At 37.2% G+C, this 23,846-nt stretch overlaps 1 protein-coding gene and 1 long non-coding RNA gene across 6 annotated transcripts in view; one reads left to right on the top strand and one right to left on the bottom strand.

Moving 5' to 3' along the window:
- Nucleotides 1-1,461, bottom strand: part of LOC106559176 — a 32,365-nt gene extending 30,904 nt beyond the window's left edge. For 2 of the 5 annotated variants that reach the window (XR_005363488.1, XR_005363491.1), the window contains exon 1: nt 967-1,459. This is a non-coding gene — a long non-coding RNA (uncharacterized LOC106559176). Of the gene's footprint in view, nt 1-966 lie in introns of all 5 variants that reach the window. The other 3 variants (XR_005363489.1, XR_005363490.1, XR_005363492.1) reach the window with 3 other exon arrangements.
- Nucleotides 938-21,301, top strand: MED6 (mediator complex subunit 6). The gene is made up of 8 exons (XM_038545105.1): nt 938-1,086; nt 3,302-3,461; nt 4,720-4,811; nt 6,887-6,969; nt 7,292-7,400; nt 8,612-8,727; nt 20,255-20,282; nt 20,887-21,301. Exons 1-8 carry the CDS (start codon nt 1,065-1,067, stop codon nt 21,015-21,017), a joined length of 741 nt encoding a protein of 246 aa, XP_038401033.1. The 5' UTR covers nt 938-1,064; the 3' UTR covers nt 21,018-21,301.
- The last annotated feature ends 2,545 nt before the right edge of the window (nt 21,302-23,846 follow it).

Raw genomic sequence — 23,846 nt, 5'->3', positions numbered from 1 at the left:
CCTTAATCAGAGACCTAGAGGTATTCCTTTTCTTATAATCTTGTTAAAAATCTTCCTTCAAAAATATTTCCTGTCTTGTGAATTTTTTGTCTTAGAGGCATCAAATACTTTCTTTCATGGGTTTAGACTTTTAATAGGTTTAGTCCCTTAAAAGCTAATGACTCTCAAATTGTTTCTGCTTAGTTCTGTAGCATCCCATATTTGAGGCAGGACGAAAAACAGAACAGAGTAGCTCCTAAATCTAACAGCCCTTTGGATACACCCGGGGGAACTTTTAAAATTGAAGATGCGGGCAGCCCGGGTGGCTCAGCGGTTTAGCGCCGCCTTCAGCCCAGGGATTGATCCTGGAGACCCGGGATCGAGTCCCACGTCGGGTTCCCTGCATGGAGCCTGCTTCTCCCTCTGCCTGTATCTCTGCCTCTCTCTCTCTCTTTCTCAAGAATAAATAAATAAAATCTTTATTTAAAAAAATAAAATTGAAGATGCTCCCCTGCAACTCTGCATCATCAGAATGTTTTTTAAAAATCACAAAATCTCTCATTGGTGGGAGTGGGGCAGGACTCCGCTCAATTCCTTTTTCCTTAAAGTCTCCAATTATTTATTTTATTATTATTTTTTTTTACCTACAATGCTTACTCCCTGCAGGTTCCCCAACCTCCACAACCCGGCTCCTCTCCCTCCTCCTCGCCCCGCCCCTCACCTCTGCGCTTCCAGTTCACCTTCCAGCCCCGCCCCGCCCCGCCCCGCCCCGCCCCAACCCCGCCTCCCCTCCCGGCTCCGCCCCTCCCATTCCCAGCCCCGCCCCCTTTCCTAGCCCCGCCCCTCCTCCCCGGGCCCGCCCCTCCCGCTCCCAGCCCCGCCCCCGGCCGGCCCCGCCCCTCTCCCAGCCCCGCCCCCTCTCCCAGCCCCGCCCCCTTCTCCTTCTCAGGCCTCTCTCCAGGCGGCGCAGTCTCCGCCCCTCCTTACGTTCCCGCCAGTCCCTGCGGTCCGCAGCGCGACGCTTCCGTCGTCCGTGTTACGTTCACGGGGCGCCGGAAGGAGGAGCCGTGAGCGCTTTTGGAATTATGGCGGCGGTGGATATCCGAGGTAACCTGCGCGGTTACCCGTTGTTTCCTGATTGGCTGGGGGCCTGGGCTGGGGGTTTATAGCTCTCGGGGGCAGGATCCAGGTTCCTTTGTGGTGACTCCCAAGCGCGCATGAGTGGTTTCTGCAGACGACCCAAGGCTCCAATCTGGCGAAAACTCGTTTTCCCCGGCTCCTCAGGGGTCTCTTACAAGCTTCAAAACCGAGGAGTTGGAAGAAGCTCTGGGTCCCGAGCCGCCAGGCCTGCAGTACTGTGGCAGACACATATCTCTACGACGATACGGGGTGGTTCTGCCTGGGTGGAGGGACGGCCTTTGGGCCGAGAGTGGGGCGTGATGACGTGATTGGTTCATCTCCGGGGACTGGGCGTGGGGGCCGCCTTACTCCTGACCCTGCGCCCCCCGCGTCCTTGGGCAGGAATCCCTAAGATTTTCTTCTGTAAGTTTTATTTTTGAGTCTGTAATACCTTCCATCGAACACCCACTATTGAGGGCAGGGATCGGTCCTTTTTCGCAGCTGAATTGGAAAGGTGCCCAGTTATTTGTTTAATCAGTAAAAAAAAAAGAAAAGAAAAGGAAAAAAAAATACAGAGTGGGCAGCCCGGGTGGCTCAGCGGTTTGGCGCCGCCTTCAGCCCAGGGTGTTATCCTGGAGACCGAGGATCGAGTCCCGCATTGGGCTCCCTGCATGGGGCCTGCTTCTCCCTCTGCCTCTGTCTCTGCCTCTCTGTGTGTGTCATGAATAAATAATACAATCGTAAAAAAAAAAAAAAAAATACAGAGAGGCACAACCCGTAAATTGCTACTCGATTTCCGTATCCGGCCATACGTGCACACGCATCTTTTTCAGTGCATTCGTAAAAACAACAACAAACCAGCCTAGGAATTGTGCTCTGTGATTCCAAAGAGTGAACGAAAGGGTATTTAAAATATAGCTTGAAGCGTGAGAACTTAGTTTCAAACAGTCCAGGTTCCTCCAGGTTGGGAGGAGGTATCGTGGAAGTGACCTGTTAACGAGAGTGAGAAAAATTTATGAGACTGAGAGAGCGCCTGTGAATATCTTTATTTTTTTACTGTTGTGGTGGCTCCCACAAAGCTTATTAAACTTGTATCAAGACTCTTAACCTGTACTTGTTTCTATTTTAATTCTTATTATTTCTAAAAAGTCGGAACACGTTTGTATTTCTGGGTTATAATATGATGAGTATTAATAAAAGCATAAAAATTGAGAACTAGAGAAAGAAGCCATTATTTTTGTCTTTCAAAGTAGAGAAAGGCTTCGTAGATGTATTGACATTTGAAATGAGTTCAACCTAGCATGACTAAATTTTCTGCTAAACTTACACCTTTTTGAGAGTGAAAGGGTTCTCTACTTTTTTAAAAAAAGGCATAAACTGTACTAGTGGGATTTAGTACTGTCAGTGATATGAAACATTGCAGTCAGTAGCCAATAAAAGCTCTTTAATTAAAGCTCTCTAGTTCCATTTACCATGTCTTTTTTTTCTTTTTGCATTTTGAAAAATTGAGTTAATTCTATTCTGAAGTATGAAATTGTATGGATGTAATTAAGGGCATTCTACTTCTCATTTGCTTTATAACTTTTACACCATTATCTCCTCTATATAAGCTTCCTAACTGATTTCTGTCCCTAATTGGGAGGTCTCAAACTGGTGGCTCTGACTGTGTTTCCTTTGGGATACATGTTTGAAAATTTTTGAACATATGAAAACTCAGGATTTTCTTTTTTCTTTTTTCTTTTTTTTTTTTTTGAGATCTTTCTAGGTTTCAAGTCCTCTCACTTCACCTAATCAAGCTATTCTCTAACCATATACATCTGTATTTCTCTACCTTTGTATGTGCATTCTCTCTGCTTGGAATGACTTTGCCCCCTTTTGGTACATGATGAGCTTCTATTTATTTTTTAGTATGTAGTGCCAAAACCTGCCTCCTCCTTACCCTGTGAAAAATCATTCCTATTCCTTCAGGTAAGGTGTTCTCCCTCAATTATGCTCTGATAACACATTTATTCATGCCTTTGTTATAACACTTGTCGTGTCATCTTGTCATTGCTTTCTTGCACACTTAGGTCTTCTGTGAGAATATGTAGGTTAAGATCTATGTCATTTTTATATTCATAGTGCCTCCTGCATTAGATGCATAAATAATGTTGGATTGGCTTTCTTTTTTCTCATCCTTTATCATTTTGTTTCTTTCCTATAGATAATCTGCTGGGAATCTCTTGGGTTGACAGTTCCTGGATCCCCATTTTGAACAGTGGAAGTGTCCTGGATTACTTTTCAGAAAGAAGTAATCCTTTTTATGACAGGACGTGTAATAATGAGGTGGTCAAAATGCAGAGGCTGACATTAGAACACTTAAAGTAAGTTATTGTAAGAAGGTAGCAAGCATCTTTGCCAATTAGAGGTTTTGAAATGAATGGTTCTTTCAAGCTATGGATAGTGAAGTACAGAGCAGAAGTTTTGGAAGAAATGGAGTTTTGGGGAGGTTTGTACAAATTTGACATTCAACGAAGTTAATCACAGGCACTGATAACCTGGGAAGGCTTTTCTGATAATTTCATATATTACTGTCCAGTTAAAATATACCTATGAGGTTTAGATGCGGATCCAGTTAGTGATCTTAGCAATGCAACTGGTCTCTACCAGATGACCATACTTACTGTCTCTCTCTTTTTTTTCCCCAAAGAGTTTAGTCATTCATTAGAGAGTGCACACAAGCAGGGGGAGCGGCAGGCAGAGGGAGAGGGAGAAGCATGCTCCCTGTGGAGTAGGTATCTGGTGTGAGGCTCAATCCCAGGACACTGAGATCACTACCTGAACCGAAGGCAGACCCTCAACCCACTAAACCACCCAGGCACTCCCTTATTGTCTCTTACATCAAATTTAATGTCTTAAACCATAGTCTGACTTATAGTAGATTTTTCTTTGTATGACAAAGTTTTAGCTTGACGATTGCAAAGTAAGAGTCTTCAGACTTCAGATGCTAAATAATAAAGAATTTATTGCTATCACAAAAGTTTCTGAAGCAATTGTACAATAGTTTTTCATTTGTCACCTAATATCAGGGAGGGGTTCTTGATAAATTTCTGAGGTATTTTAAATAGCTTTTCTTAGGAGGCAAATATTTATGATTATTAGGACAACTGGCTTTTAAATAATACATCAGGTCAAAAAATTTGTCGGAGGCAAGGGTAAGGTTTTTGATGTTTTATAGTTGAGTATGTATAGTTGAAATACATGGTCAAAGCATGTATAGTCTTCATGTACTATGTATTTTTAGATTTTACATATATTTATATGTCTCAGGAAACATTGCAGTATTTTGGTTGTCTTTTTTGAAAGGTACACTCTTCAACGTACTTTCATGAGTGAATACTCAGATTTAAGTTTATTGTGAATTTTTGTAGAGAAATTTTGTTGTTTAAAAATCAAATCTTACTTTATCTATATTCCACCTACCTGGGAAAATAGCCAGTTTTATTGGACAGCTAGTTCTTAATATCAAACATAGTTTTAATCTGGTTTACAGTGTTGCGTACTTTTATATAATAATCTGAATGTTCTACACAATTGTTTGTAGGGCATTCATAGATCTCTGGATGTCTGTTCTGTTTTCAGTCAAATGGTTGGAGTGGAATACATCCTTTTACACGCTCAGGAGCCCATTCTTTTTATCATTCGGAAACAACAACGGCAGTCCCCTACCCAAGGTAAAAATGTGTAAACTTGAGGCATAATTTTCTTCTTAAAATACCATGATTTATTTAACCTTCTGAGCTACATGTTCTTACTTTTTTGGATTGGGTTCTGTTTTGGGGATCCCTAAGACCACATACACGTTCAGTGCTTTGCTAAGAGGACTCCGCAGATTCAGCATATGGGTCTGTTAGTTATACCTGAGATTTGTTATGATAGCACAGTAAAGATCCACTGATGAATCAGTAAGGGAAAAAGCTACATCAAGTGGGACTGTAGGAATCCATGTGTAAGCTTCCTTTGCTTTCCTTTTTGCAAGGGGACACACCAAGTGCATTCTTCTTCCAGCAGCCCCCACACACATATTAGGTGTGTAACCTATCTGTTTAGGGAAATCCTTTTGATCCTCGGAGTCCAGAATTTTTATGAGAGCTAATCTTTTTTTTTTTTTTATAACAAGTTAAGGAATTTATTATCTTGTATAACAAAAAGTCCAAAGGAAAAGCAGTTCCAGGATTGGTTAATTCAGAATCACAATTAAGGTGCTTTCTATCTGTGCACCCTGCTATCCTCAGTATGATGGCTTTCATCTTTATGCTTGTTCTCTCTCAGTTATCATCAGATGGAAGAGGAGATGACAAATGTACTATATGAGCACTGACCCCAACCCACTGAGAAGATATGGTCTAATGAGAATTGGTGTGCCTAATCCAATTGTCTACCCCTCTGCTCTTGGGAAATAGTAATTAGGGAATAAAGATAAGGAACCTTCAACCAGCCCTTCTACACATGGGGAGAGAAGCTGAAAGTCCTCTGCCTACCAAAATTCCAGACTCTCAGAAGGAAATGAAGTTTCTACTACAATATCGTTTGTACAAATTGTTGAGGCACACTAGTAGAGCAGGCATAAATTTACCACTTAGGAAATGTTTCAGAAGCCAAGTTCCACTAGTTCTGTGCTTGTACACTAGAGTCTAGGGACAACTCTCCAAGCACTAACAAAGTAACTCACTACATTGAAGCCATCTCTTCTGTGAGAATATCTGTTGGGAACCTCGAACATCCCAAGTAACTTCTTATCTCAGTCTACTATGTCTAATTCTATTAAAAAATGCATGGTAGATGCAGTTGTACCAAATTCATAGAGGATCCATTGAAAATCCTCATTGACATATTCAGCCAAAATTCTTACCTGACTTATGTTATCAAACATAAACTTGGTTTAGAAATCACACTGAAGAGTATAGAATTCAGATTTGACTTTGAATCAAAGAGCTAGTTACTATTCCAGAAATGACCAACTGCATTTCCTCATTAGATAACCTCATTAAGACATTTAAGAAAAACCTTCAGCCTGGTACTGATTCCAGGGAATGACTTGATAGAGAAGCTGTGCTTCCATAGTTAAGAATCCACATTTAATTTCAAACACAAAGGATCTAGAATCCTTGCCCAGAGGGAAAAAATAACCTTAGAACAAAGGCAAGGCCAGGAACAAGATTTCCATGATGAGAGGGTTCAGGTCATGGGAAGTGATACAAGGTGGTACCAGCTTTACTAGCAGCTGGTTTATTCCTTAGGACCCAGGAACGGGGCACAGAGGCAGGTTTAGTGCATCTGATATCTTCATCCTAGGTGCTAAATCTCTCACTCTGAGGTCTTATTCCCCAAGCTGTAACTGACTAATAACAACATTGGATGATCTGGGAACTTGTTAGAAATGCACTATCCCTACTGAGTAAGAATCTGACTTTAACAAGATACTCGGGTGATTCAGATATACATTAAAATTTGAGAAGCATTGCTCTAGTTGGCAAACTGTTTCTGTGATGGTCCAGAGAATAAATATTTTAGGCTTTGTGGGCTTCAGAGTGTCTGTAATAGCTATTCAACTAGTGTCATAACAGTCTTAGATAATATAAATGAATGATTATGGCTGTTTTCCAATATAAATTTATTTACAAAAATAGGAATTGCCAAACCTCGCCTTAATATGGGAAAATACCAAATTTTAGTTGTTCTTTTTATGAAAATATTTTTATTTGTGGCATAGCTATATTCATGAATATTTTTATTTTCACTGCTTCAGTTATCCCACTGGCTGATTACTATATCATTGCTGGAGTGATCTATCAAGCACCAGACTTGGGGTCAGTTATAAACTCTAGGGTGGTAAGTGTCTTCACATTCTTGAAACACTAAAGAAAACTTATAATCGAGCTACTTTGTTTCCAAGAATTCAACAGAAGCTTCTCTCCCTTGTATATGTTGGCATGAAGTGTTGATTATTAAAATGTCTTGAACACTATGGGCCAAGTCCATGTTGAAAGTACGTATTATAGCCCCAGCTGTGTAGTGATTCAAGTTCTGGGGGGAAAAAGAAAAACAAAATTGGAAAATTGCTGCCCTCGCATATGTAGTATTTCGTGGGTATTTACTTTGGAGATTTTAGTTGATCTAATGAGAAATTCAGAATTTGTGTTCTTTTTAAAAGCTTACTGCAGTACATGGCATTCAATCAGCTTTTGATGAAGCTATGTCATACTGTCGATATCATCCTTCCAAAGGGTATTGGTGGCACTTCAAAGATCATGAAGAGCAAGGTGGGTAGAACACCTAGACCTTCTAAGAACCCTTTTTGGTAATTCTGAGACTGAAGCTGTTTTCTTTAGGAAAACAGCTATTGATTTCTAGGTGTGTTTTATTTATTTATATATTTTATTTGATTTTATTTCTTTAAAGACTTTATTTATTTCTTCATGAGAAACACACGGGGAAAGACAGAGGCAGAGGCAGAGGGAGAAGCAGGCTCCTTGTGGGGAGCCTGATATGGAACTTGATCCCAGGACCCTGGGATCACAATCTGAGCCAAAGGCAGACGCTCAACCACTGAGCTACCCAGTGCCCCTCTAGGTGTGTTTTAGATAAGAAAACTTCATAGGATGGTGACACTGTCATAGCTACAGTTCCTGTAACTAGATGTGGTAACACTAGTTTTCCCATAGGAACAGAAATTTTAATGTGTAGGTAACTGGTAATCTTTGGTAAGTTGATTCAAGGTTTTAAAATATTTGGAACATAGGATATTAGTGATTAATGTATCCTGCTTACCTAACTGTTGAGTCTTTTAAAATCTGGAACCTCAATCTCCCTAGTATTTCAAAGTAGGGGAGATGCTTTTATAGCCTTATCTCCAGATGACCAGTTTATTTTCTGATCTTTCCATGTTATTACCTGTTGTGATGCCAGGACCTCTAGTTTCCATAGCTGCTAGTCTGCTATTGGTTCTGCACCATATTTTACAATAAAAGTATTCTGTACTCTGGAAATGTGTCTGTGGCAGTATACCCATATTCTGAATTTCCTTCTTTGAGAAATAACAACTCAGAATAAATTACTGAGGGAAAAATAGCCTTTAAATGGAATTCAGACCTGTGAGATGAATGATCTTCCAAATATATTTATTCTTAATAGTAGGTACAGGGGTAACATCATTTGACATAGGATTTAGGTAATTATGGAAAACTTTAGCCTTGAAAATTTTAATGTCTATCTATGCTTACATATTAAAACTGAAGTATCCTTAAAAAACTTAATCAGTTTTTTAAATGTTAAAATGTTAACTTCATTTAAGAGCGAAGAGTTAAGAACACTTGTTTCTGTATGTTGTGTTTAATTTATTTGGAGGGATAATCTTTGGAATAGCAGCCATTAAAAATAATGACATTTGAGTATATTCATGGCAGATAAAGATTTGTAAAATGTAAGACACCAAACTAGGCAGTGTTTTGATTTGGACTTCATATTTTAATAGATAAAGTCAAACCTAAAGCCAAAAGGAAAGAAGAACCAAGCTCTATTTTTCAGAGACAACGTGTGGATGCTTTACTCCTAGACCTTAGACAGAAATTTCCACCCAAATTTGTGCAGGTAATGAAAATGCATGTGGTTAACTTTGATTTGACACTTTTTCCTGGAATATTTATTTTTAGTTGAGAACTGTTTCAGATGTGGCCTAAAAATAGTTATTTTCTTCATTAGTTAAAAATGGTCTCTGGGGGAGAGAAAAGGGTCTCTGAATCAAAGGAAAGGTTTTCAAAGACTTAATGGAAGAAGTGGGCAAAGGAAATGGAATTAACAGTTTTATGCTCTTTAAGGTTATTTTCTCGTTAAATCTTCATAAAGACTGCATTCTCATTCCAAAGTTGCTAAAAGTGTCACAGATGGTAACTAAACTAGAATATGAAAAAAACAAAACAAAACTAGAATATGAAACTCATGCTGTTTTTATTCTGTATGCTGCCTTTCAGCCTGATGTAGTAGATATCTAAGTCCTTAAATGATAGACTAGTTAAAATTTTTTTAACAAGTGGTGCTTAGCTGGCTCTGTCAGTAGAGCATGGGACTCTTGTTCTCAGTGTTGTGAGTTTGAGCCTCACACTGGGTGTAGAGATTATAAGTAAACTTAAAAAACAAAAACTTCTGTAACAAAAAGAACAGAACATTTGAGGTGAAGGGTTTGGCATAATAAATGGAGGAGTAAAAAACAGACTTCCATTTTTTGGTGATTAAGTTATATGAATTCTAGTATGTTATTTAGCGTAATAGTAATAGCAAAGCCACCTGCCATTCTACTCAATGAGCTTCTGAAGTGAAGTAAGTATGAGATGGAATATGTGTACGTTATTCTCCTAGTTAGTCTCAGTTCATATATACAGGGCTGTACGCACAAGATCATGTATACTATTATTCTTGTGGGGGGAGGGGACTAAGATTTTCAGGTTGGTTTTAGATTAAATGAGATTTTTCACACTTTGGGATGACTTTAGAACAGGCCTCACCTTCTCCTTTTCCTGACTCCACTGTGTGAGTTATGTGCTGTTGGAGTGGTGATGTGGTGAAGGGAATGGAGGTCAGAATGGAATGTGTGACAGGGAAGTCAATTTAGAGAATTCTCATGAATTGCATTTGAAGATAAAATAGTGTCTGTTGAATAAGTAAATAAATTATAGTGTGTGTAGGGATATGAGTAACCATGATAGTGTGGGAGGTTAGTTGTGGTTGACCATTCAGCGAGTACGTAGTTTATATGAGGGAGGCTGAGGGAAGAACATCTTGACCTATACAGTACAGTATCCATTCAGCACATGTGACTATAGAACATTTGAAACACAGCCAGTCTAAGTTGAGCTGTGATAATAGTGTAAAATGCATACTGGGTTCAAAGACTTGGGGGGCAGGGTGCAGAGTAAAAAAATGTAACTACCATCTTGCATTTGTGGCTCACATATTTCTTTTGGATAGTGCTCATCTAGAAAATGGGAACAGCACACAAAACCAGAAATATGAAAGAGTATTAATGGAGATATTAGTATTCATATTAATTAGTCGACATACTAATAATAATAATGGGTAGATTTTTCAGAAACCAGAAATCCTTAGTTTGTTGTTCTTTTTCTAGTTCCTTGATCTGTAAATTTAAGATTACTTATTTGAGAATTTTCTTTCTCTTTAATGTGGGCATTTATTACTATAAATTTTACTCTTAGTACTGCTTTTGTTGCATCCCGTAAGTTTCGGTATATTTTGTTTTCATTTTTATTTCTTTCCAGATAATTTCTGATTTCCTTTTTGATTTCTTCTTTGACCCATTGGTCGTTTAGGAGTGTGTTGTTTAATTTTCACATATAAGTTAGCAAAAGGAAGGAAATGAAAAAGATAAGTTGAAAAACAAATGAAATAGACTAGAAAAACTCTAGAAAAAAATGAAACTGTTGGTGTTTTGTAAAGATAAAATTGACACTTTTTTTTTTTTAGATTTTATTTATTTATTAATGAGAGACAGCGGCAGAGACACAGGCAGAGGGAGAAGCATGCAAGGAGCTCGACATGGGACTCGATCCCGGGTCTCCAGGATCATGCCCTGGGCTGAAAGTGGCGCTAAACCACTGAGCCACCGGGGCTGCCTAAAATTGACACATTTTTAACTAGATTAACAAAGAGAGGAAACTCAAATCAAATTAGAAATGAAAGAGGAGATGGAAACAAAAGAATCACAAGAGACATATCTAATTATGTGTCAAAAAAATGGAAAACCTTAAGAAATTCCTAGAAATGTACAACTTAACCCAGACTGAATCATGAAGAAACAAAATCTGAACAGACCAAAAATGAGTAGGGAGATTAAATTAGTAATCACAATCCTCTCCATGAAGAAAGGTCTAGGACCAGATGACTTCGTAGGTAAATTCTACCAACATTTAAAAACATGAGAATTAACACCAATCCTTCTCAAACTCTTTTTCAAAAATTGAAGAGGAAGGGAACATTGCCAGATTCATTGTGTGAGGGCATTAATCTGATACCAAAGACAAAGACACTACAAGAAAAGAAAGCTACTATATTTAGTATCTATGATGAATACAGATCCAAAAATCCTTGATGAAATACTAGCAAACCAAATTTACCAGCACATTAAGAGAATCATGCACCATGATCAAGTGGGATTTATCCCTGAAATGCAAGGATAGTGCAACATAACTGAAATCAATCTTGATGGTATACTGCGTTATCAGAACAAAGGTTAAAAATCACACGATCATCTCCATAGATGCAGAATGAGCATGTGACAAAATTCAACACTCTTATGATAAAAACATTCAACATACTCAATAAGAAAGGAATGTGCCTCAACATAATAAAGGCCATATGTGTGATAAACCCACAGCTAACATACTCAGTGATGAAAAACAGTTTTTCCTCTAAAATCAGAAAGAGGACAACAGTATCCACTTTGCACAGTTCTAGTCAATATAGTACTGGAAGTTCTACTAGAGAAATTAGGCAAGAAAAAGAAATACAAGGCATTCAAATAGGAAAAAAAGTAAAAGTGTCTCTTTACATGACCCCTGATATGATTTTTTACATACCAAACCTTAAAGATTCCACTAAAAAGCTTTTAGAACTAATCAGCAAATTCAGTAAAGTTGCAAGATGCAGAGTCACTCAAAAATGGGTTGCCTTTCTGTATACTGACAACAAATTATCTGAGAAAGTTACCTGAGAAAGATATTAAAGTTGGTAAATTCCATTTACAGTATCATCAAAAAATACTTAGTAATACAGTTTTTGTGGTAAATTCCATTTACAGTATCATCAAAAAATACTTAGTAATAAAGTTTTTGTTTTCATCTTTATTGAGATATAACTAGTATATAGCATTATGTACATTTAAGATACAGTGTGTTGATTTGATACACATATATTGCAAAATGTCAGCTGACCCCATAGTATTAGGTAGCCTCCATCACATCACGTCACATAATTACCATTTCTTTTTTGTGTCAAGATCATTTATGATTCACTCTTTTAGCAACTTTTGAGTATATAATATGTTATTAACTATAACCACCATGCTGTAATTGGATCCCCAGAACTTATTTATGTTATCAGTGGAAGTTTGCACCTTTTGACCAACATTTTCCCATTTCTCCTGCCAACCTCCACTCAAGCCACTGATAGCCATCACTTTACTCTCTTTATGAATGTGGCCTTTTTAGATTCCACATATAAGTGATACATAGAGTATTTCATGTTCTCTTTCTGGTATATTTCACATAGCCCTCAAGTTTCATCTTTATTGCAAATGGCAGCATTTCCTGCTTTCTAATAGCTGAATAATATTCAATTTCATACCACATTTTCTTTATCCATTCATCTTTTAATAGATGGTAGGTTGTTTCTTTATCTTATTGTTGTGAATAATGCTGCAGTAAACATGGGAATGCAGTTATCTCCAATATCTTGTTTTCATTTCCTTTGGATACTTGTAAGTGGACTTGCTGGATCATGTATTTCTATTTTTAATTTTTGTGGGAACCTCTGTACTGTTTGCCATACTGGCTATACCAGTTTACATTGCTACCAGCAGTGTGTCAGGGTTCCCTCTTGACATCCTCACCAATACTTATAATCTCTTGTCTTTTTGATGATAGTCATTCTAATACTTGTGAAGGGATATCTCATTGTGGTTTTGATTTGCATTTCCCTGATGATTAGAATCTTGAGCACCTTTTAATGTACTTGTTTAATGTAATGTAGGTCTTCTTTGGAAAAACATTTATTCATTTCCTCTGCTCATTTTTTAATTGGGTTGTTTGGGGTTTTTGTTTTGTTGTTCTGCATTGAGTTGTAGGAGTTCTTTATATATTTTGGATATTAACTCCTTATCAGATATTTGTAAATATTTTCTTCCATTCTGTAGGTTGCCTTTTCATTTTGTTGATGGTTTTCTTTGCTGTGCAGAAGCTTTTTAGTTCGATGTAGTCCCACTTGTTTATTTTTGATTTTGATAGGTTTGCTTTTGGTATCAAACCCAAAAAATTATCTCCAAGACTGATGTCAAGGAACTAATAGCCTGTTTTCTTCTAGGGTTTTATGGTTTCAGGTCCCATGTTCATGTTTTTAATCCATTTTGAGTTAATCTTTATGTATGGTGTAAGATAGTGGTCTAGTTTTATTCTTTTGCACATGGTTGCCAGTCTTCCCAACACCATTAATTGAAGAGACCATCTTTTCCCCATTTTCTCCATTGTATATTCTTGGCCCTTTGTTGTAAATTAATTGACCGTATATGTGTGGTTGATCTTTGAACTGTTATGTTCCACTGATGTATGTGTCTGTTTTTATGCCAAAATCATACTGCTTTGATTACCACAGCTTTGTAGTATAGCTTGAAATTTGAGATACAAGCATTTTTACATTTATTGCAGCAGTATTCACAATAGCCAAGATGTGGAAACAACCCAGATGTCCCACCACAGATAAATGAATAAAGAAACTGTGGTGTATACACATAGTGGAATATTATTCAGCCTTTAAAAAGAAGGAAATTGTACCATTTGTAACATCATGGAAGGACCTGGAAGATGCTGTTAATTGAAATAAGTCAGTTGCAGAATGATGAGTATCATATGATTCCACTTATATGAGGTATATAAAATAGTCAAACTTTAGTAGTCAAACAGATGCAGAAAATGTGGTGGTTGCCAGAGGATGGAGGAAGGGGGGGACATAGGGAATTGTTAAATGGATATAACGTTTCAGTTATACAAGATGAGTAAGAAGTTCTAGCGATCTGCTGTACAACATAGTGCCTATAGATGGCGTTAAACACTTAAAAACTCTGTAAGAAAGTGGATTTTTTGTGACATGTTCTTAGCGCACAATAAAACCTAAAATCATAGGAATATAAAGAATCTTTTGGAAGTAATGGATGTGTTTATTACCTTGATTGTGATGATGATATCACAGGTATATGTGTATGTACTCATCAAATTGTACACATTAAATAAGTGCTGTTTCTATATATCAGTTATACCTCAATATACCTGAGTGGAGGGTGAGGTAGAAACAAGAAAATACTCTGAAATTTTACTCTATGTGATTGTGGTAGGGAAGAGTAATGAAAAAATACAAGACATGAAAGATGGTTAGGGTTAGATTGAAGATTTTGTATGCTAAACAAAAGAATTTGTGGTTAATTCTGTAGCCTAGTACTTAAATATTTGCTATTTTAAATCCATAACCACTTGGACAAATATAACAGGTTTCTAGCTGCATTAAGTAATTTGAAGTATTTGAACTATCATCACTACAGACAAACCAAAGCAGTAGCAATTTTTGTATATTCATTTTAAAATACATGCTCTCTAAGGGTGCCTGAGTGACTTAAGTGCTCTAGGAGTGCCTGAGTCAATTAAGCATCTGACTCTTGGTTTTGGCTCAGATCCTAATCTCGTGGTCATGAGGTGATGGAGCCTTGTCTTAGGCTTTGCACTCAGTGCAGAGTCTGTTTACATTCTCTGTCCCTCTCCTCCTGCTCTTGCTCTCACACTCTTTCTCTCAAATGAATAAAACCTTTAAAAACCTTTAAAAAAAAATAGATACACCCAGTGCTCATTACATCAAGTGCTCTCCTTAATGACCATCACCCAATTATCCCATCACCCTTCACTTCCCCTCCAGCACACCTCAGCACTTCCCCTCCAGCACACCTCAGTTTGTTTTCTGTAGTTAAGAGTCTGTTATGATTTGTTTCCCTGTTTTCATCTTATTTTTCCTTCCTTTCTCCTATATCCATCTGTTTTATTTCTTAAATTCCACATGTGAATGAAATCATCTGGTATTTGTCTTTCTGTAGCTGACTTATTTTGCTTAGCATAATATGCTCTAGTTCCATCCATATCATTGTAAATGGCAAGATTTCATTCTTTTTGATGGTTGAATAATGTTCCATAGTATGTGTGTGTGTATACATATATATGTACTCTGTATACACACACATATACATACTCTGTATACACACACACTACATTTTCTTAATCTATTAATCATCAGTCAGTGGACATCTGGGCTCTTTCTGTATTTTGGCTGTTGTGGACATTGCTTCTATAAACATTGGGGTGCATGTGTCCCTTTGAATCACTATTTTTATATCCTTTGGATAAATACTTAGCAGTGAAATTACTGGGTGGTAGGGTAGCTCTATTTTTAACTTTTCTAAAATAAGTTTTATTTGTCTGTTGGCTATTTGCATGTCTTTTTTTTTTTTAAGATTTTATTTATTTATTCATGAGAGATACAGAGAGAGAGGCAGATACACAGGCAGAGGTAGAAGCAGGACTTGATCCCAGGACTCCAGGATCATGCCATGAGCCAAAAGCAGATGCTCAACCACTGAGTCACCCAGGTGTCCCTGTGTGTCTTCTTTAGAGAAATGTCTGTTCGTGTCTTCTGCCCATTTCTTGACTGGATTTTTTTGGGGGTATTGAGATTGATAAGTTCTTTATAGATTTTGGATGCTAGCCTTTGATCTGATTAGACATTTGCAAATATCTTCTCCCATTCAGGAGGTTGTTTTAGTTTGGTTGACTATTTCCTTTGCTGTGCAAAAGCTTTATATCTTGATAAAGTTCTAATAGTTCATTTTTACTTTTGTTTCTTTTGCCTTTGGAGACCTGTGTAGCAAGAAGTTGCTGTGGCCTAGGTCAGAGAGGTTGCTGCCTGTGTTCTCCTCTATGATTTTTTTTTTTTTTTAAGAAAGAAGCTCTTTTTTCTTTTTTTTTTAAGATTTTTCTTTTTTTAAAAAATTTATTTATTCATGATAGACAGAGAGAGGCAGAGACACAGGCAGAGGGAGAAGCAGGCTCCATGCTGGGAGCCCGATGCGGGACTCGATCCCAGGACTCCAGGATCGCGCCCTGGGCCAAAGGCAGGTGCTAAACCGCTGAGCCACCCAGGGATCCCCGTCTCCTCTAGGATTTTGATGGATTCCTGTCTCATATTAGGTCTTCCATCCATTTTGAATTTATTTTTGTGTATCTTGTGAGAAAGTGGTCCAATTTCATTCTTCTGCATGTGGCTGTCCAACTTTCCCACCATTTGTTAAAGAAACTGTCCTTTATCCATTAGATATTCTTTCCTGCTTTGCCACAGATTAGTTGACCATAGAATTGAGGGTCCATTTTTGGGTTCTCTATTTTGTTCCACTGATCTATGTTTCTGTTTCTGTGCCAGTACTACCATTCTGTCTTGATGATGCAACTTTGTAATACAACTTGCAGTTCGGAATTGTGATGCCTCCAATTTTGTTTTTTTTTTCTGACACTGCTTTGGCTATTTGGGGTCTTTTCTGTTTCCACACAAATTTTAGGATTGTTTGTTCCAGCTCTATGAAAAATGTTGATGGTATTTGGTAGGAATTGCACTGAATGTGTAGATTGCTCTGGGTGGCATAGAAATTTTAGATCCTTTACCTCTTTTGTTAGGTTTATTCCCAGGTATCTTACAGTTTTTGGTGCAGTTGTAAATGGTATCGATTCCTTGATTTCTCTTTCTTCTGCCTCATTGTTAGTGTATAGAAATGCAGCTGACTTCTGTGCATTGATTTCATGTCCTGCGACTTTGCTGAATTGCTTGAGGAGTTCTAGCAATTTTGGAGTGGAGTCTTTTGGGTTTTCTACATAGAGAGTATCATGTCTGCAAAGGGTGAAAGTTTGACGACTTTGCCGATTTGGATCAAGCTTAGATTTAGACTTGGTTTTGATTGATAACTAAAATTTAGAATATAGGAAAAGAAACAGGTTGTGCTTTAAATATTAACTGTTAAGGGTTCTATTTTCATCAGTCAGTCTCCATAGCATTTAGTAGCTTATTGCTGTGCCTGGGTTCTTAGGTATTTCCAGCCAAATGGCCTCTTTTTTTTCTGACCTTAAATCCCATATGCTTTCATATCCTGATGAGCTAGGCTGGACCGTGTAGAAAACTCAAAGACTCTCTTGAATCTTAAACAAAGCAAAACATTTTTTGCTTTATAGAAATTTAAAATAATATATGAAAGAATAATTAAGAACGAAACCCCCATATGCCTGTTACCTGGCTCCAACAATTGTCAAACGTGGCCAGTCTTGTTTTGTGTCTTCTTTCTCTACTTCCAATTATTTTGAAGCAGGTTGTAGACTGCATATCATTTTAGTGAGGTTTTTATGTTTTATCTTTCATTTATCTTTCAAGATTTATTTATTTATTTTAGAGAGCGAAAAAGAGCATGCATTCATGTACATGGACGTGGGGTAGAGGGTTGAGGGAGAGGGTGAGAATCTCAAGGAGACTCCCCACTGAATGTGGAGGCTGACACAGGGCTTGATCTCACAACCCATGAGATCACTACCTGAGCCAAAGCCAGGAGTTAGATGCTCAGCCCACCGATTCACCCAGGTGCCCCCATTTTTCTTTTAAAGTTTTAGCCGGAGTCCTACGTCAACTGTCATTTTCTAGAGCCCCCACCTTCTTTTAACCGTCCAAGGGCCAAAGCCAACTCCCAAAGAGAATGTCTAACTCTATATAACAGAACTAGGAGAAAGATAGCTCTCTCTAGAATTGTTAATCCCTTTGCTCCTACCCAAAACATTTCTCAGATCTAGAGAAGAAAATAGATTCTTGGTTTACTTGAAGTCTCCTACAAACTCTATTTACCCATTGTATCTCCCAGAACTATTTGTAGCTCAGGACTTCTTCTTACTTATCTATTGTATTTGACAGTTGAGCTTCTGGGTTACCCCTATGAGGAGTGCTTAAAAGAATATTAGAAAAGTCTTGCCTGCTTCCTTGGAATTCCTTTTTCCATATTTTAATTCTCATTACTACTGAAAGTTACACTGATACTGATGTGATGGGAGTTCAGGTCCTTTTACAGTGAATGTCTTTTCAGTGCTATTTTCAGAAACTGCTAGAATACCGTAGTGTTTAGCTAGGTTTATCACAAGGTTACTAATTAAATTTTGTCAGAAAGGTGCCCCCATTCTGCTTTTCTATCTGAAATCATATCCTATTAGTTTGTCTGACAGTATTCACTAGAAAAGATGAGAGAGTGTATTAGGTACATAACGACATTATTCAAATGTTCAGATAAAGTCCAGTGTCCAGTATAGTTCACATGATTCAGTAGCAGATAATAAAACTCCCTCTCAATTTCTCACTTCCTCAGTGTTATGCCAGGTATTTCTCTCCTGTTATAAAGTAAGAAAAATTCTTTGTTCCTTCAGATTACTTTAGACATGCTTAAATCCTAATATGTTCATAGGATATGTGATAAGGTAGGTGTGTTGGAGGTTACCATGAGCACCTTCATGTTTGGAGATTTGCTTAAAGGACTCACTGGATTTATTACAGTGACATAGTAAGGATATACAGCCAGATTTAAGGAAAAAGACAAGTAGAGTCTGGAGGAGCCATGTGCAGGCTTATATCCTCAGTTTCCCATTAGGGATTACACAAAGTGCATTCTTCTTTTAACAGTGAAAATGAGGCAATATGTGTGTGGTATTTTTGCCCAAGGAAATCCAGGAGAGACTTGGTGCTCATGTTTTTTTTGGTAGAGGGAAGAGGGTTCATCACGTAGGTACTCTATCTAGCTCATACCAAAATTCACATTCCTGGAAGGGAGGTAAATATTCAGCATTAACAGTGTTGTACAGTCTAAACACAGTGAGCCACCACTATCAGGGAATGATGGGAACCTTCTGAAATCCAAGTTCCTAGTCATTAGCAAGAGCCAGCCTTGCAAGCTGGCCTAAGGATAGCAGCCTTGCGCTTTCTATGTTAGTCTTTTCTATATAGTGGATAATATGGAGCTGAATTTTGTTCTTATTAAGTGTAATGTTCCCAATAAGAGACAGCTAACTCTGGGAAATGAACAAGGGGTAGTGGAAGGGGAGGCGGGTGGGGGCGATGGGGTGACGGGGTGACAGGCACTGAGAGGAGCACTTGACAGGATGAGCACTGGATGTTATGCTATATGTTGGCAAATCGATCTTCCATAAAATATATATATATATTTAAAAAAAAAGTGTAATCCCAGAACTTGCAGTTGGAATGGGCTGGTACACAGTTGATAGCATGAATCTGGAACATATGATATCAGGAGATTTTGTAGTCTTTAGTCCTAGGAATTGATGAGAAAGCTTAGGGAGGGCATGTAAATTCAGAAAGAAATTCAGAAAATACCTGGAAACATTAACCTTAAAAATAAAACATTTTTCTTTTGGGATGTTGGAGAAGTCTATAAAGCTACTGTGTGTGTGTATTTATGTATGTGTGTATGGGTAAAGGAATAATAAGTTTGAAGGAGTTAGATGGGAGGGAACTTGGGGTGTTGACATTCTTATTTAAAAAAACGGGATATAGAGTCATTGGCTGCAAGTGAAGAGTAAGTTGTGATCCTTGAGGATGGAGGAGGAGGACAGTGTTTTAAAGCATTTAAGTTAGTTAATAGGAAAAAGGAGATGACAGTAATCGGATAAAAGAACTGCTCTACAGAATGGGAGGATCTGATCTTTTTCCTGACTCATGATCCCCTCATCATTTCTTTCCTATACTTTGATTTTTAATAGTACTTTCATCAGAAGCCTTATGTTCATAGAAAAATACTTTTTTTTTTCCTCTTTGCTTCCCATACCTGCCAACTTTAAAAGTTGGAGTGTTCTTCTGTATTTCATTCTGCTTTCTTCAAGTTCATTATCTCCTAAACAAATAAGCCTCTGGAATTTTGAAAGACTCCATTATTCTCTCCCATTGGATTTTACTTACTTTTTGTAAAGCATTACAGCCTGGGTGCAGAGGCACAGGGCTATGTAGATAGATGTCCAAGGGAGGATTGTTTATGTTTGACTCTTTTTGTTCTAGTTATAGTTTTGTGTCTTTTCTGGAACAAAGAAATAAGTAGAAAATGATAAATTGACTCTTTATGGTATGGGAATAGTAGTTTCTCTTTATGGAGTCATTTTTAATATACTTTAAATGAATGTATAATTTTAATAAGAATTATGAAGTCAAGAAGAAGAAAACTTTGCTAATCTGCCCTATTTTTTCCTCTCCCCTCCTTTTTTTAAAATTATAGCAAAAGTCTGGAGAAAAGCCTGTCCCAGGTATGGTTCCCGATATTCTTATTAAACTTGAAATAAAACCAGTCTGTTTAACTCAGTAACAACTGTAGCATGTAAGATGAGCTGTGGTCCTTTTGTCCTTCTAGACCTTCATGGTAATTCATTAGTCCTAATTTTTGAGATCTGCTGAACTACCAAAAGATGGTGCTTCTGTGATAGTGGTATTAGTATTTAGAAGATTAATTCAAGTGGAAGAGTAAGTATTGAGCAGGTGTGGAGAGGCCGAGATGATTTGAGTTTGTTTTTAGTTCAAATCTCAGTATGAAAAAAGGTGTTCTATTTCATCATTGAAAACAGGTATTGAAATATCTGTTCAGCCTGGGAAAGACTATATATCTTGTTTATGCATATTGTCTTATTTAAATGTCATGTGTTTCTGTCTACAATCACAAATTTTCCTGGGTTATCAGGTTTTTAGGTTTGTAAATAGGTTCTTATATATTTGCCTGATGGAACAGCTAAATTTAGAACTTGAGATAGGCAGTTCTAAATGAACTTGAGCCTGAACCGTTCACATTGTTGTCTAAATTGATCTCATCCCTTCACTTTCCTCTCCCTTCCAAAAATACCTGCTTTTGATGTCTAGTGGATCAGACAAAAAAAGAGGCAGAACCTATACCAGAAACGGTAAAATCTGAGGAGAAGGAGACCACAAAGAACGTCCAACAGATAGTGAGCACCAAAGGCCCCCCTGAAAAACGAATGAGACTTCAGTGAGCAACGGATAGGAGAGAAGCTTGCAAGACTCCTCTTGCCCATTATTGATACCTCATTACTGTGACAGGCTCTTGAACTTTAAAATTCTTTACCACAATCCTTCCATTTGTATGAATGTGTTTGTTCTTTAAGAAAGGATGTAAGGATCCTCATGCTTTTGATATAAATATTTTTTATGTATGTTTTGTAACCTTTCCCCTACTGGACTTGAGCAGCCTCCTTACTTAAATGTATACTGCTATATACATCTAAAAACAAAATAAAGATCTTTGTATAAATCACTTTATCATGACTTCTTCCCCTTATTTCTCTTGCCGAAATGTTTCTGGATGCACTTTGTAAACACAAAGGATTAACGTGAAAGGAGTAACTAAGCTCATTTTTTCTTTTATTAGTTGTGTACTTCTCAGTATTAAAATAATAAAGTTACTGACAATTTGAAAGATAAAAGGGAAAAACGTCCCCCTACTAATACTATAACAGTGTTGTGAAATTTCTTTGTGCACATTTTTAAAACTGTAGTTTGTAATTATTCTGTTCATGCAATTTTACTTTTATCGTATAACTATGTCTTTTGTAAGTACTTCTCCATGTTTACTTAGTTTTCATAGACTTTTTAGTGACTGAATAGTTTCCATGAGTGACTGTTTTCTTTAAGCTCTCCCTGTATCCTACTTAGGACTATAGTGATCACATTTGTGTATAATGACTTTTCAGTATTTTTTTTTTAAACATTTCTTTTAATTTATTTATTCATAGAGGCACACAGAGAGAGAGAGAGGCAGAGACACAGGCAGAGGGAGATGCAGGCACCATGCAGAGAGCCTGATGTGGGACTCGATCCAGGGTCTCCAGGATCACGCCCTAGGCTACAGGCAGCGCTAAACCGCTGCACCACCAGGGCTGCCCGACTTTTCAGTATTTTGTGTTTTTCCTTTAGGATAGAGTCCCACTAGTAGAATCATTGGAATTTGAAATCTCTTCTGTCTCTCTCCCTTTTTTTTTTTAACTCTTCAGTTCATATTGTCAACTGGTTTTTCTCAAAAGATTTGGAACCGGTTGTCATTCAAACAGCAAAGTATGCAAATGCCAACTTCTCTAGAATCTGGCTACTACTGAATATTGTCATTTTTGTTTTTAGTGTCAATTAAGTAGCAAAAAAATATTTTAAGTGATTGAATAATTTCTCATCTTTGATTTTGCTTTTATGAACTATCTGATTTTTTGGTTTTTTTTTTGTTTTTTTTTGTTTTTTTTTTTTTTATTGGTGTTCAATTTACTAACATACAGAATAACCCCCAGTGCCCGTCACCCATTGATTTTTTTGTATGGTAAGATTTTTAGCTTCTTATTTTGACATAATTTCAAGCTATAGAAAATTTGCGGAATAGTATAAAAAAATCCTACATATATATCTTTTGCCCACATTCCCCATATATTAACATTTTTCTATTCGTGTTTTTTCTTTCTTTCCTCTCTTACTGTTGATTGCTTTATCACTGCCTTTCTATTTATTGCTCTCTCTATATATTCCTCTCTCTATATATATATATATAGTTCACCCATATATATATATATAGATATATACACATACATATATATAGATTACACATATCATAAGGCCCATATTCCCTAAGTGCTGTAGTGTGCATATCCTAAAATCAAGGACAGACTCTTACATAACCACAGTACAATTATCAAAATTAAGCTGGCATGATATTACTACCTAATCTGTAGATTATTTAGATCTTGCCAGTAGTGCCAAGAAATTACAGCAAAATAATAAATTCACAGCAAAAGAATATCTTGAATTATGCATTGGATTTAGTTGTCTTATGTATTTAGTCTCCTTTGATATGGACCAGTTCTTTAATCTTCCTTGTTTTTCATGACTTGATATTTAAAGGGTTTAGGCCAGTTATTTTGTTCACTGTCTTTCAATTTGGGTTTCTTTGATATATTTTCATGATTAAATTCATTTCACTCACTTTTGTCAGGAATACCATGAAAAGGTACTTATGGAGGCACAGGCTGTCAATTTGCCCCATTTTGGGCACTGTTAACTTTGATCTCTTGGATAAGGTAGTGTTTGTTAAGTTACTCCATTGTAAAGTTACTATTTTTCCTTTTGTAATTCATAGGTATCATGTGAGGGAAATAGTGTAAGGCTCATAAATTCCCTATTATTCCTCAACCTTTTACCCAGTAAAAGCATCCATTGGTCATTTTTCCCTGAGTCATTTATTACTGTAATGGTTGCCAAATGTCCATTTTCTAATTCCATCATTTCTTCTATATTGTTTTGTTTTTTTAGTTTGTTTTTTGCTATAAAGAATAGCTTTCCTTTCTTCCCAGCTTATTTACATGATTGTGGGCTTGTGGACTCTTTGATTCTTAACATATTCAACAAGTTATATTTCTTTACTATGATTATTTGCATTGATGCTCACGTTGTCTCAGATTGGACCAGTAGGTGCCCTTTCAGGCTGATTCCTCTGTCCTTTTGAAATGACCCTGTCATTTATTGAGCGTTTTCTTTATCTTTTGGCACAGTAAGATATTTCAGGCTTACCCCAACCCTGTAGTCAGCCATTTCTCTAAAGATGTCTCAGACCTTTTGGTGGAAAATGCATTTGGAAACCCAAGATCTGTGTGCTCTGTGTGCTCATTTGCTACTGGCATGTCGTTCATACTAGGTCTTCTCAGTTGACAATAAGGAAATAGATATAGACATACATATGTGAGTGAATATGCAGTACATCCACATACATCAGTATCTGTCTATTGTCTGTATATAAAAAGCCATTAATTCACATTGATACCATCAAT

Source organism: Canis lupus, chromosome 8, assembly GCF_011100685.1.
Source record: "Canis lupus familiaris isolate Mischka breed German Shepherd chromosome 8, alternate assembly UU_Cfam_GSD_1.0, whole genome shotgun sequence".
In the NCBI taxonomy this organism is placed as follows: Eukaryota; Metazoa; Chordata; class Mammalia; order Carnivora; family Canidae; genus Canis; species Canis lupus.
Note: the sequence above shows the minus strand (reverse complement) of the source record. Positions and strands in the feature narration are given on the sequence as shown.

Bases quoted from the DNA above. Each gene is read 5' to 3' on its own strand.
- MED6 (XM_038545105.1), top strand. From the start codon at position 1,065: ATGGCGGCGGTGGATATCCGAG. The intron at 6,970-7,291 runs GTAAGTGTCTTC...TCTTTTTAAAAG, and splicing joins CAGTTATAAACTCTAGGGTG to CTTACTGCAGTACATGGCAT. The intron at 20,283-20,886 runs GTATGGTTCCCG...TTTGATGTCTAG, and splicing joins TGGAGAAAAGCCTGTCCCAG to TGGATCAGACAAAAAAAGAG.